The 14,459-nt window shown below is 41.6% G+C and overlaps 1 protein-coding gene across 2 annotated transcripts in view; it reads right to left on the bottom strand.

Moving 5' to 3' along the window:
• The window catches only part of Fhip2a (FHF complex subunit HOOK interacting protein 2A), a 36,943-nt gene extending 26,724 nt beyond the window's left edge, over positions 1–10,219 (bottom strand). The window contains exons 1-2 of one of the 2 annotated variants that reach the window (XM_046450145.2): positions 10,017–10,219; positions 3,281–3,359 (exon numbers count right to left, since the gene is read on the bottom strand). In XM_046450145.2, coding sequence (XP_046306101.1) covers positions 3,281–3,359; positions 10,017–10,061 — 124 coding nt within the window. In that variant the 5' untranslated portion in view covers positions 10,062–10,219. Of the gene's footprint in view, positions 1–2,642; positions 3,171–3,280; positions 3,360–10,016 lie in introns of those variants that run through there. The other variant, XM_046450147.2, reaches the window with a different exon arrangement.
• Between the last annotated feature and the right edge of the window lie 4,240 nt (positions 10,220–14,459).

Below are 14,459 nucleotides of genomic sequence, written 5' to 3'. Positions count from 1 at the left end.
CAGTGCCTTAGCATACAGTAAAAATTCAAGAAATGTTAGCTTATTAGGTCTAATTCTGTATTCTTCTAAAATGAGCAACCTCGCACTAATATAAGATGATTTATAAATTTGTTTGTAATTTGATTTTTAAAAATGTTTTCCCTATAAATATATAGCTAAGTATAAAATACTCCAGGAAACAATGAGTGTTCAAGCATGATTTGATTATAACTACTTATGGGGAGAAAGTGACCAGAAAGACTTTTTAATTTAAGAAGTAAATTAACTAAATTTAATTTGACAGTATCAAAATCCTAGCTCTTTGGAAGATAAGACTTAGTTTCAGCCATCTAAACTATCAATGTCCTTGTACCTCAGCACATGCTAAGCCTTCCACCTGAAATGCCTTCACTCCCCCATCTACCTCACGAACTCCTACTCATCCTTTACAGCCCAGCCCGGGTCAGACACTGCTGTTTCTATTTCTTCCTTCCTCATTCTCTTTCTGTACCTGACACTCTTCTTGACTCAGGTTTTGTTATTTATCCCTTACTTCATTGCAACATACACACTTGTTTCTGCTACTAGGTGGGGAAAACAACTTTTAAAGCAAGAACCTGTGCATTTCTTTAAAGTCCTGAAGAAGGAAAAAAAAAAAAATCACAAGGGCTAACTAGGAAGAGTCATTTGAAAAATGCAGATATATTAAAAAAACAAACAAAAAAATCACTTTTGTAGATCTGTTTGCTAAACAAATGAGTTAAAAACTAAATTTTACATTTAAAGGTATATATATTTTTCCTAATTTTTACTCATTGCATAAATATGAAGTTGTGCTATTAATGCAGGGATGCTCATTCTTTTCTGTTGTATTTACAGCTGCTTTTGTGTTGTGACAGCAGAGCTGAACAGCTGGAAAGGAGACTGTATGGCTAACAAGGCCTCAAGCATTTTGCTCTCTGACCCTTTACAAAAAACTTGTCAATTCAAAGGGGATGCGGGGTGGGGAGCATGGGAGGAATAGATGAACTTTAGATAGGGCAAAGAGGAGGGAGGAGAAGGGAGAGGGCATAGGGGTAGGAAAGGCGGTGGAATGAGATGGACACCATTATCCTAGGTACATGTATGAAGATACGAATGGTGTGGCTGTACTTTGTGTACAACCAGAGACATGAAAATTGTGCTCTAAGTGTGTATTATAAATTGAATTGCATTCTGCTGTCATATATAACAAATTAGAATTTTAAAAAAAAAGCTTGCCAATCCTTGATGAAATCTATTCACATTCCCCATATTTATCCTCCATTCTTTCTATTCAGTGAGAAAAACAGAAGCAACCAGAAGGTAACTTGTAGACTCCCTATCCAACTTACCCACCTGCTGCACTGGTCCTAGTTCTGCTTCCTCCCTTGTTTTGGCAGGAAGTGTCCAGTGCCTGCCGAAGGATGGGCATCCACCAACACACTGGATCCTAACACTCTTGCCGACTAAAGGTACTACTCAGAAACCACCTTGGTTGTTCTTGCACCCACCTTGTCCTCTACTAGAATGTTGCCACAGAAGTACAAAACTGCCACGTCTTACATCTTTATAAAAACAAAAACCCCCCTCTTGCCCCAATCTCCCTCTTGCTTTATGCTAGCACACCTCAAGAGAGCAGTCTATACACATTGTCTATACCTGCTTTCCACCCATTTTCTCCTACATTTACTCCAGTCAGTACTTCTCTTTTCTAGGTGCCATTAAAATGGATTTTATCAAAAACATTAATGAGGTCTGGGGTTGTGGTTCAGAGGTAGAGTGCTCGCCTAGCATGCATGAGGCACTGGGTTCGATTCTCAGCACCACATGAAAATAAATATTTTAAAAAGAACAAAACACTAATGAATCTGGGCATGGTGGTGCATGCCTGTTATCCCAGAGACTCGGGAGGCTGAAGTGGGAGGATCTTGAGTTTAAAACCAGCCTCAACAATAGATAGGCACTAAGCAACTCAGTGAGACACCATCTCTAAATAAAATATAAGATAGGGCTGGGGATGTGGCTCAGTGGTCGAGTGCCCCTGAGTTCAATCCCTGGTACCCCCCTCCCTCCGCAAAAAAATAAAAACCCCACTAATGAGCTCCTTGTGGCTAAAGCCAGTGATCCATTTTTCGTCTTCATTAGCCTGCCGTCAGCATCATGAGACAGAATGGACTCCTCTTCTTTAAGCACACCATTTTCTCCTGGCTGTCTTCTACCTCACTGAGAAAAGCAGTTTGCTTTACTGTTATCCTCCCCTTCCCAACCTCCGAACACTGAGCCCAAAGGTGTTTTTTGAATACCTTCTCTTTCATCTCTCCTTCCTCCCTAGACACGTGGCTTTAAATCCTACTAACATACTGATGACTCAATTTCCTATCTCTGAAGTCTAGATGCCTGTTGGAAATTGTCTACTTGATAAATCCAACTACTTGATGGGCTTCTCAAACTTAACAAGTCCAGAATTCTCTTCCAAACCCCCTCTTCCCTCAGAGCTCCTATTCTCAGTAAGTGGCACCTCTAATTTTCCAGCTTCTTAGGCCCAAACCTTTAGTTATCTCCTTTGACTCTTACATCCTCATATCTAGTATCCACCAACCAACCTTCCTTCAAAATACATTCAGAATACAATCAATTCTTACCTTTTCCACCCAATCTAAGTCACTATGATCTCTCGCTTGGACAATCCTTGCCTGACCCTTCCACCAGCTGTAACCCACTGTCCCTTCAATCTAATCTTTCTCATAGGTCAAAGTGATTGGGACTTGCCAAGCAGGCAGCCTGCTCCAGCCCCAGGGTTTGTGACCTTGGTCCTCTGCCTGGGACACTCCCCCAGTTATCCAGCTGGCTTAGTTCCTCTCTTCTTTAGATTTCAGCTCAGATCACTTTGGGTGTTGTGGCTTTCTCTAACTTAAAATAGATAACTGCCCATTGTTACCCCAGACACATACTTCTAACTCCATAGTTGGCCTTATTCTCCCCTTTATACCATCTGGAACACTATGAATCTGTCCATTATTGTTTGCCTCTCTGCTAATCAATCCATAGAATCTATCAGGACAGGGAGTTGTCTGACTATTCTATCCCCCATTGCCTAGAGCAATGCCTGACACGTAAATGCTCAAAAAGATACATTTTAAAATGAATAAATGAAGATAAAAGACAAAGTAAAGTTAAAAATGTTTAAAATTAAATATAAACTAATTTTGAAATTTTATTTTAAAACATATTTTAGTATACCCATAAATTTTGCTTAATTAATATCAGCATCATTCCTTACCTGAAGTCTCTATGTAGTAATGGGTAATTGCCTTCCAGTGATAAACAAAATCTTCTTGTAGAGGAAGAGAAGGAGCGAGCTATACAAAAACAAAGAGACCAAACATTTATGAACATGGCATTAAAAGTTCCCTATAAAGTCTAACTCTATGTATTATGCTAACGCAGATTTAACAGGGTTGAGCTTTAATTTGACTTGATGCCAGATACCAAAGAAACAAAATGAGTTGGATTCAAGAATTAAAAATGATTTATTCAAAAAGAGGAAAATCACATTTATCAACATTATTAAAACATGATATTGGGCTTTGCCCCTTCCCTGTAAATCTGTGGCTTCAAAAGTAGCTATATTAAACAAAAACACAGCAATATTCTATACTGAGGGGTCAGCAAAATCAAATTATTGAGGGGACTGGGGTGGTGGCTCAGTGTTAGAGTGCTTCCCAAGCATGTATGAGGCACTAGGTTCGATTCTCAGCACCTCATATAGATAAATAAAATAAAGGTCCACTGACAACTAAAAGATATTTTTAAAAAATCAAATTATTGATAACCAGAGATCTTTGTACTTAGGACTTTGAAATACAGAGTGGTAAAGAGCTGCTATGCAATTAGTTACACATCACCACTATTAAAACACACAGCAAAAGCAAAGTCATAATCAGATTAAACTGTTCCCTACTTTTGGTGACATATTGATGCAAATCTTTTTGTGTTTAAGCCTGGATTCGGCAATGCATCAAAATAACTACATGAATGAGACGCTACCAATTTAAATTCCACAAAGTCAAAGATGTTTTACATTTTAAGCTTTGAAATTCACTTCAGAAGTTTTAGACCAAAATTACATCTCTCAGTCATCTTCCTGCAAATGGACAAGCATTTCAAATGTATGTGCCTTCCCCAACATATTCTTTTCCTTAGAGAGAGAGAGAGCGAGTGCTCGCCCAGCCATACTGTTGTCAATTTTTGTAAGAAGTACAGAGTTGACGCAGCTTTAAGAACAACCAGGCCTCTCTTCTGGGAACCTGCAGGGCAGCAGAGGAATCTCCCACTTTCATATGCTTCCTCCAACCAGACGGCCTAAGGGAGGTCAGGTTACTCTGTACTCCTGCTTGTTCCACTTTGACTTCTAGGTGCCCTCAGTATTGACCTCAAAGTTGACAACCCTTTCAAAATAATCTCTAAACTACTGTGCAAACTAAACATCAGTCATGGACATCTTAGGTGTTTCAACCCAAAAGAGGAAATGAAAAAAAAAAAAATAGATCTGAAAAATGCTCAGTAATCAGCACATCTTAATGCTAGTGGCTCTTCCGCACCAAGCAGAACTGGGTTAAGAGAACCTAAATGTGCACCTCGTTTCTCCATAAAATGCTGTGAAATCCTTTTTAAAAGACTTTAAGGAGTTAAAACCTGTGGAAGTACCACACTTCAAGGAGAACATGGGGAGAGAGACACAGGAAATTGAGAAAAAAAATTGTGAAAAAGGAATAATCTTTCTGAAATTTTCAGATGAAAAGAAAAAAAATCTTTTAGTGGGCTTCTTGGTTTCATAATCTTCTTCAAAATACAGAACATTTCCCTAGTTTTTTGGACCTAGCTTTTATAGACTACCATTCTATTGCTCAATGTACAAAGAAGCAGAACAAGCAAATGGAATTCCCCGATTCAAGACCTGAACCTCAGTTTGGTTTGGTTTTTATACCCAAGGCGCTTACCAACTCAGTGACATCCCAGCCCATTTTGTTTGTTTGCTTCTTAATTTTTTAAATTTTGAGACAGAGTCTCTCTAATTGCTTAGGGCCTTGATAATTTACTGAGGCTGATCTTGAACTTGCCATATTCCTGCCTCAGTCTCCCCAGCCACTGGAATATAGGCTTAGTTTTTTAAGTGCAAAAATTTTTCCAAGGAAACTCTTAGGACTCTATGGAATTACAGCATCCCTTTTCCGGGTCATTTCACCAGTGGGACTTAACTGTAAGTCACTAGACCACAGAGGTCTTACAGGATTTGTATTGTGACCTCTGCTGCAGAACATAGTCAAACTCAAAGCAGAACAGTGTTTAGTTACTTCCTGAATACCTCTCCCCAGAGGGTAGATAGCTAAACAGTTCCAAATAATTGCTAATATTTGAGATTATCAACAATTTTACTCAAACATGAATAAATTTCCTTATGCCAAATTTCCTAGTAAGTTATTAATTTTAATATGAAAATTACTTGTTTTATCATTGCATTAAAACATCCACACTCTGAGGATGGGGATGTGACTCAGTTGGTAGAGTGCTTGTTTAGCATGCGTGAGGCCCTGAGTTCAATCCCAGCACAAAAGAAAAGAAAAATCATGCTCTGGATTTTAAAAGAAATGTGTGTGAATCAGCACCAGGAGATTCTAATTTAACTTTTTGCTATACAGAGATTAAATTTCTAAAAATTCATGCAATTACTATCTGAACCATGAACATCTAACTGGGACTATGTTCTCTGGGAAGCCTCTCCCTTCAGTATGAAGGTTCCCTCTATCAGCCTGATGCTCTCCCCCAGTCTATCCCTTCATCAGTGTTAATTAGCCATCTCCTCCCCTGGACTATAAACCCCTGGTGGATGGGATGGTGTCATCATTTCATCCCTCAACTTCTGGTTTTTAGCTCAGTGAGGGCACAAGGTCAGTGTTCAATAAATAACATTTGTTGAATGGCATGGCAGTCTCCACTGTTTGATGAGTTGTTATATTACAAAGTTTATACACACTATATGGTCTTAAATTCTCATAATAAACTTCCATTTCTGCTCAGATGCCTATAAAGATCCAAACCCAGTTAACTGTCTTGTCATTGGGATACAGTGCTTTTAAATAGAAACCTGGACTTTCTCTACAATGTCCAACACAAAAAAGAAACTACATTGATAATTCAAATGACAATCGGTGTTCAACGGCCGCCTCCGCTTTCACTGTCACAAATCATGCACATTCTACTCCTGGATTTTTTTAAATGCCTCTTCCCCTCCCAGCTTGCTTTCTTTCTTTCTTTTTTTAAAAGAGAGAGAATTTTAATTTTTTTTTTTTTTTTTAGTTTTCGGCAGACACAACATCTTTGTTTGTATGTGGTGCTGAGGATGGAACCCGGGCCGCACACATGCCAGGCGAGCACGCTACCGCTTGAACCACATCCCCAGCCCCCTCCCAGCTTTCTTAACATCCTTTCCTGTCTTCTCTGCCTCTCCATAATCTAGCAAGTCTCCATTCCTCTAGACATTCTCCAACTGCTCCAAAGTGCTTGTTCCCAACCTCAGACCTCACTGGCCTGACCAAACAAATCATCCAAATAATAACGATAATGGTCAGAATTTACTGAGCACTTACTAGGTGCAAGGCACTGCTCTAAGAACTTCCTGTACATCTCATTTTAATCTCTCCAACAATTCTACAAAATGGATTTAATTCTTTCCATTTTATATCGAGGAAACTGAAATGTATGATGACTTTGTAACTTGTCCAAGTAAAGAAGTACTGGACAGGCAAGAATGGAACCCTATTCTGTCTGGCTCTAGGGTGGAGGTCACATTCTTGTGTATTCCTTATTCTAAGATTTAATTTGTGTATTTGTCTGGCTTCCCAAATTAGACTATAATCACTGTGACAGATATACCTGGTTTCCCCAGCACTGTGTCATGCTTTTATGGCAGCTCATAAAACATCTGCTAAATAAGAAAAGGACTGAGGTCAGAGGTCACCTGTTGGACAAAAATATACCTAAGAAAATATCACACACAGCTAGGGATACAGCTCAGGGGTAAAGCATGCTTAAGACCTAGAGATCAGGCCCCAGCACTGAAAGAGAAAACATTACATGTGTTTGATTTGAGGTTTAATTCTCAACACAGAGTAGATTTTTAAAGAACTGCTGGTCCCAAAAATTATCATCTATATTCATCATTATATAATTATCATCTACAATTTGAAAACACTGCATCTGAATGCTAAAGGATGACCTCCATGAAACTCCTTAAAATAGATAAAACTTTCTTCCCTGACACTGTCCTTTATCCTCTCTGGAATAAATCTGTCCTCAAGGGTGGAACTGCTTGGAATTTAGGAGGAACTAGGGCCTGACACAAAGACTAAATTGTACTGAATGAAAAGTGTGTCCTTTATCCTTTGGAAAGGTTGTGCTAACTATCCAATCCAACCTGGGAACTAACTTTACCAGAGGCCTAACTTCAGACTTGAGACATGTGGCAACTAACAGAACTCAGTCCATTTCACAAGACTCTCCCCAGCCAATCATTTCCAAACTGAGGGAAGAGTGTCCTTTCTGAGAAGGAAAACAAGAATCACATTACAGTTCTTGTTTTTGAGCAAGTGGGAATTTCTCTCCTACACTCAAAATACAGCCTATCAGCTTAGTAACACATTTTCAAATACTACTCTTTGAAATGTGTTTTTTATATTTTCCTCTTTGTAAGTAGTTAACAAGAAGTGAGGAAAACCATTAATTAAACAAGAAGGAAAACTCCACATCTACCCTCATTTAGATGAATATGCTTCTGAACCACCTTTAAAAAACACATGGGAAGCATGATCCAATTGAGTATGAAAACTTAGAAAGTGACAGTACAAATGGTTGAGAAAGCCTTATTCTGCAGACCCTCACAGTGACAACTGAAAAAAATGTCACATCGGCCTCCAGGTACAGGGTTCCATCCAACCTCCATACAACCCTGATAATTATATTAACAGGAATGCATCAGAAATTAAAAGGAGTACAGAGAAAAGCTAATGAACTGAGGGATGGTAAGATAAGTTTTAGAGAGGAAACTATCAAGCAAATAATACATGGAATTGAATAACTCGAAACTAATCTTGGGTTATGAAAAAACATTCTTCAAATTCCATGAGATGGCTTATCTGTCATGACATATGAGTTCATTCCCAAGAGAAAGTTAAAAGGGGGAAAAAAAAAAGATACATCAAAACATTTTCACAAGCTGTACCTCCTCTGGAAGTAAACTGGGTGGATGATATCAAAGCTACAAACATTAGCACAGGGCAAATGAAACAGTGCATTTCCAAGCTGATACCTTACTTTGGAGGCACAGGGGAATATAAGCCACTCTAACTTCTCCTCACTCACCTTAGTAAAGTAAGAAGTGGATATTAAAGAGCCAGACTCACATAATTTATGTGGATAATTTGGTAGATAATATATACAATCACAAAAGATTATGAGGACAGAAAACACAGGCCTCGGGACAAAAAGGATTGTTTACTGAAGAGTGGGAAAGCCTCTTTCTAAGTGCTTATTTCTGTAAATAGCCTGATAGGAAAAGGATAAATAATGGAAGGCTGGGGCTAGCTCAGTGGCAGAGCTTTGCCTAGCATGTGGGAGGCACTGGATTCGATCCTTAGCATCACATTAAAAAGTAATAATAATAAACAAATAAAATAAAGGAAAAAATGGAATAAATTTTTTATTCCCAATTATCCCAGTATTTAGTTCCATTCAGTGCCAAAAATTAAACGATTTTTGGTGTTTTAAAAAATAACTCTAAATATATCGTTTTCCTTGTAAATTTTAAAATCTTTCACACCACGCCTGTGTCTAAAGAAATAAAACTAAAAATCGTGCCTTAATATCCAACTGTCCTGTCCTGTCCCTCCTGGGTAGAACTGCTCTTCATCCAAGACACCTGCCTTTCCTGATCTGATGGTTTCCTCAAGAGCTTTTTCTGGGGCTAATTAAACTCCACTTTTTATTACCCGACCATAAAAATATTCTGTCGTACTTTTTTTTTTTTTTAAAGTCGTGTGGATTTTAAAGTGCTGTATCACATAATCTGAACATCAAAAGAGAATGACTTTTTTAAAAAAATGGGCGAGGTAATTGTTACCTCACAGAATGCATTATTCAATATGGGAAATTCTCGCAGAATAAAGTGAACAACTGAAGTAAAGCAATTGGCCCTTTCATTACTAAAACAGTGACAGGCTATTCTGTTGGGTTTCTTCTCGTTTATTTGTCTGCTAAGCTATCTGAACACTGTCCCTCTGTGCTGGCGTCTAACTCCTCAAAGGAGGGCACAATTGCAGGATAAACCAAGAGTGTCCAGGAAGCGCATTAGACAAGGAAACAGATGGTCTCTGCTGGGTGAGCCTGGACGCAATGGAAACGAGCTCGCCTGGACCTTGCCAAAGCCTATAGCAGATCAATCAATAAGGTCCAGCTGAGCTGGCCGCCAGGCCCGAGCAGACAAGTCTAGCACGATTATGAAACTGGGTCTGGCCAGCTGCTTCCTCGCCAGTGTCCCCTCGGGCCGGATCGCACCTCTCCCTTCCCACCCTCCACCTCGCAAAAAGCAAAACAAAACAAAACCCAGCCCCGCCGCGTCCGGTCGTTTCTTTTGTCCTGATCAGCGCTGGCCACCTTTCCCCGAGGGCTAACGGTCGGGGCGCCAGGGAGGCCTCCCGGGGCCGCAGGTGCGGTCCGACTCCCCCGACCCCACCGGCGGGAGGAGGGGCGCCCACCGAGCCGGCGGCGGCCGGTCTGCGCTCCGCCGCGGGAAGGGGTCCCCGCCGGCCCGGAGCGCGGAGAGGGCCCGCCCGGGGCCAGGCCCGGCGCCCGCGGCGCCCCCGGCCTCCTCTCCGAGGGCCGCGCCGCGCGCCGAGCCCCGCCGGCGGGGAGCCTAGGCCCCGCCATCCCCGGCCTGCCGCTAGCCGCGGCCCGGGCCTTACCGCCTCCACGGCGTGCTGCAGGATGGAGGTGAACTTGGAGAACATCCTGTCCCGGGACTGCAGCAGCCTCTCCCGGGACGACCTGGAGAGCTCCTCGATCCGCCGCCGCCGCCCCTGCTGCGGCTGCCGGGGCCGCTCCAGAGTGAAGGCCGGTGCGGGCGGCGAGCAGGAGCAGAGGCCGCGGCGGGCCCGACCCGGCCGCGTCGGTGTGCGGGCGGCTGCGGCGGCGCAGGAGCGCGGCGGGCGGCTCGGGGGGCGTTCGGCGCGGACTCGGGCCCCGCGGAGCTGTGGCGGCGGCGGCGGCGGCGGCTTGGACACGGTGGCAGCCCGGCTCGGGTTCCTTCCGCCCGCTCTGCCCGCCGCTGCCTGCAGGGGGCGCCGCCGCGGCCCGGGGAGGCCCCGGCCAGGCCGGCCCTGCGGCTGGGCGCGGGACGCCACGGGGGCGGGCGCGGGCCCGGCAGCCGCCGCCCTCCGCGGGCTCGGCGCGCCCCGCAGCCCGCGCGCGTGTTTGTACTCGGCAGCGGCCTTCGGTTTTGTTTCTCTGGTGGAAGTGAAATGCCGACTGTGTAGGGCATCGGGGCCATTCCCATTTGTGTACAATGTTCAGAGGGTTGTCATCTGAGGACAGATTTGGAAGACTGGTAAGAACACACGCCCTGATGGAAAGGCCAACGGACCCGAGGTGCAAATGCCGAGAATTTGAACAAGTCAGAAATGCAGGTGAAATGGCTTTGCTCACTGTGAAACTTGCCATCATTGTTATTCAGCAATAAAGCAGGAAGTCCCAAGTGAACGAGCGGTAGTTCAGTTACATAAATACGAAAATTTACTATCATCATCATTAGTAGTATTATTTGTAGTGGGGATTGAAGCCACGACGCTTTACCACTGAACTACATCCTGGTCATTTTGTAATTTTTGTATTTCGAGACAGAGTCTCACTAAATAGCCCACTCTGGCCTCAAACTTGGGATCCTCCTGCCTCAATCTCCCCAGTTGCTGGGATTACAGGTGTGCACCACCGTGCTGGGCAATCTACGCTTTTGATACATGCAACAATTTAGTATAGCATTTTATGTGCAGTTATTGGATGATACTGGAAAACATTAGTGAGGAAAAGAATCCGAAAGGATTCTAGGAAATGACTAGGACTGATAATGGAAGCTACAATGTAGGCATTTAGGTGGCTTCTTAAAATACTGTGCAACAGTCTATTAGTCAAGCCTTGAAGAAACAGTGCAGGGTGGAAGATTTTAGCTTTTGTGGATACAATTTACGAAAACGCCCATATCCTGGAGAGCTTTGTGTTTGCTTTAAGCTAGTTTTGGTGTTTTACCAAGAGAAACAGCAAGTTCTTGATAAGGGTGGAGTAAATTTTGCACAACCATGATGAAAATATGTATTTACACCTGAGAAGAGAAAAAGCAGAAAAAGTCACAGCCCTGGGGAGGAGAATTAAGGAGCCAGGCTGTGGAGCTGGGTAGCCTGTTTAAATCCCATCTGTCACTCACCTGGGGCAAGTTTGTGCTTTGTTTTCTCATCTGCAGGAAGGGGAGAGTCACACCGACCTCATTGTGGAAGTTAATGATTATCAATCACTTCAACAGTGCCTAGTCCATAGTAAAAGATGCACAGGCTTTAGTTATTGTTAGTAAGAGTAGTTGACAAAATTGTTGAGCCCCAAATTAAGATTTAAGGAAGAGATTTAGTCTTGTCTTCTTCCCCCCTGCTTTTGTTGCTTAAACCCCTGTTTCGCTCAAGGGCCAGTAAATCTGACCTAAAATTTCTGTAGTGAAGCCCATGCTGGGAGTCTTCCTCTGTTGCTTGCTAAACACTGAATTGTTTTCCTTCTCAAATTCTGGCTCCTGTTCCTGTTTCAACTAAGAACACATCATGTTATTATTATTATTATTATTCACAAAGTTTAAGATGGTTAGTCATATTATTAACCATAATTATTTTCCTGGCCTAATTGTCATGCATTTATATGGTATTTTGTATTTTCATAATTCCTTGCAACCACAAATTGCATGCACAGGTCTGTTTAAGAGGCTCAGAGTTGTTCCCATTTGATGCCTATCACTGCATTCCTGTTATAAGTGCAACACTATAAATATTTTGGTCTATATTAACGTTAATACTTAGGGTAATGATTCATCTGCTTGATATCTAATTTCCAAGACATACGGACTAGAATTATCACTGAGCAGATATTCCTATTTTTTATTGTCATCCTGCAATGCCTGCAGTGACATGAACATCCACATCAGCCCATATCCAGGGTGCAGTGAGACCTACTTCAACCCAGCATGATTCAAGAAACACAGAAAGGCTTCCCTTAGCCTCCCGAACACTTAGGTTTGGCCTCCTGAAATTCCTGAACTACCACTTTATCCTTTATTTATTTAGCATAAGCCAAACAAGAAATTTAGTCCCTGTTAAAATACTATTATTGAGAGAAAGAACACATTAAACTTTATCATCCATTATCCTGAGGGTGAATGAATTTATGAAATTCTTTTCTAAAATGAAGTTTAGCCAGTGAAGTCACAGAAAAAGGGATTCCGCCTTTCAGGTCCCCTTCTTCCTCCAGGAGTAAGTCTTTTCTGTTATCCTTTAATAAAGCCTTTCACTTTCCACTCAAAAAAAAAAAAAAGTCACAAGAAAAACCCTAAAAACTGAAGCCTGATTGGGGTGGAGTTGAGAAAAGGGATAAAAGAAACACAACTAGATGATATCTGCTTCCAAAGTTTGGCAGACTTCTGGCTAAATATGTGGGTGGACACATACATTTAGCAACATCTCCTCCCCAAGCTTCACTAAAATGACAGTAAAGGAATTTTTCAAAGGAGAAATCCAAAAGAACAAATAAATTGGGAGAGGAGATAACAGCAACAAAATTTCGAGAACTGGAGAGTAACTGTAAAATGATCAACTGATGTGACTGAACAAAGCTGAATCCTAAGGCAACAATAAAGAAAGCCAGGAACCAAAGTAGCATATGGATATGGTCACAACCTCTAATGGCTCAGGAATTGGTGGCATTCAATACCTCAGAATGTAGAGGTAAAAGTGGGACCAAAACTAGCAGAATGGATTGAAAATTTAATATTAGACTCCACCCTACTGCACAAGATTGGCTGACTGCCCCACTACCCCTTTCTAATACTGGTATATGATCAGAGACTTGCTCTGGGTACGATCAGAAGTTGCATATGGAGGGGGATGATAAAGTGAAAGTAAACACTGTGACTGTTGAGAAATACATCCCCAACCCTTGTTCTCCTCTTGATCCCTCCATGTAGAGGACAGGAAAGGTCTCTGAAGCTGGGGTTGTGGCTCAGTGGTCATGCGCTTGCCTAGCATGCATGATGCACTGGGTTTGATTCTCAGCACCACATACAAATAAATAAAATAAAGGTCCATCAACAACTAAAAAAATAAAAGATAGGAAAGGTCTCTGAAGAATCCAGAGAAAAGACCTAAAGATACAAAGGGAATCTCCAATGACACGGTCCATATACTCAGAAATTCTAATCAGTTTTATAATGTGCTTCTCCTAAGTCTGATTGGATAACCCTGGGGTCATCAAATATTTGAGGAAAGCTTATAACATTAATGACAGAGACCAAAAGAAACAAACAGGACAGAGACAGCGGGGGTGGAATTTGGAAGAAACAGTTGCTTTCATTGATCTGTTGGGAGGAGATGGGGAATAAAACTTTGAAAAAGAAACACTACCAATGACATTCTCAAAGAGATAAAATAAGATATTGCAGTCATGTGCTATTTCTAAAAAGCAGTATGTAGACAACAAAAAGTAACTTTTAGACATTAAGACCATGATAACAAGCAAGGCAGGATGGTTCATGCCTATAATCCCAGCGACTCAGGAGAATGAGGCAGAAGGATCATGAGTTAGAGGCCAGTCTCCGGAACTTAGTGAGGCCCCCAGGGAACTTAGTGAAACCCTGTCTGAAAGTAAAAATAGAAAGGGCTGGGGATGTGGCTCAGGGGTTAAGCACCCCTAGGTTCAATCCCCTGTACTAAAGAAGTAAATAAATAAATAAATAAAAATTAATATAAAAAGGAGGAAAATAAATAATGTTTCCCAAAGACTAATGCAAAAGTGATGAAGGCATGAACAATGGAGGAAAAACCATTTGAAAATTATAGGGCCTCTCCAGTGTGTAAAATATCCAAATAGTTGGAGAGAATACAGGAAGACATCAAACTAAGTAATCAATAAAATTGAATAGATTTGAAAAACATAGTTTCCAGATTGAGATGGTCGGTTAAATAATAGAACAATGAATTAAAACAAACTCACTCTAATGGACATTATTGTGAAACTTCAGAACACTAGTTTCAAAGAAAGATGATACTTCCAATGAGAGAAAACAAAAACAAGTTTATACAAAGAATCAAGGATTACTGGCATAT

Source organism: Marmota monax, unplaced genomic scaffold (genome assembly GCF_021218885.2).
Source record: "Marmota monax isolate L192 unplaced genomic scaffold, Marmota_monax_Labrador192_F-V1.1 WCK01_AAM20220418_F8-fsc00004, whole genome shotgun sequence".
NCBI lineage: Eukaryota > Metazoa > Chordata > Mammalia > Rodentia > Sciuridae > Marmota > Marmota monax.
The sequence above is the reverse complement of the archived record's forward strand: the minus strand, read 5'-3'. Positions and strand labels throughout refer to the sequence as shown.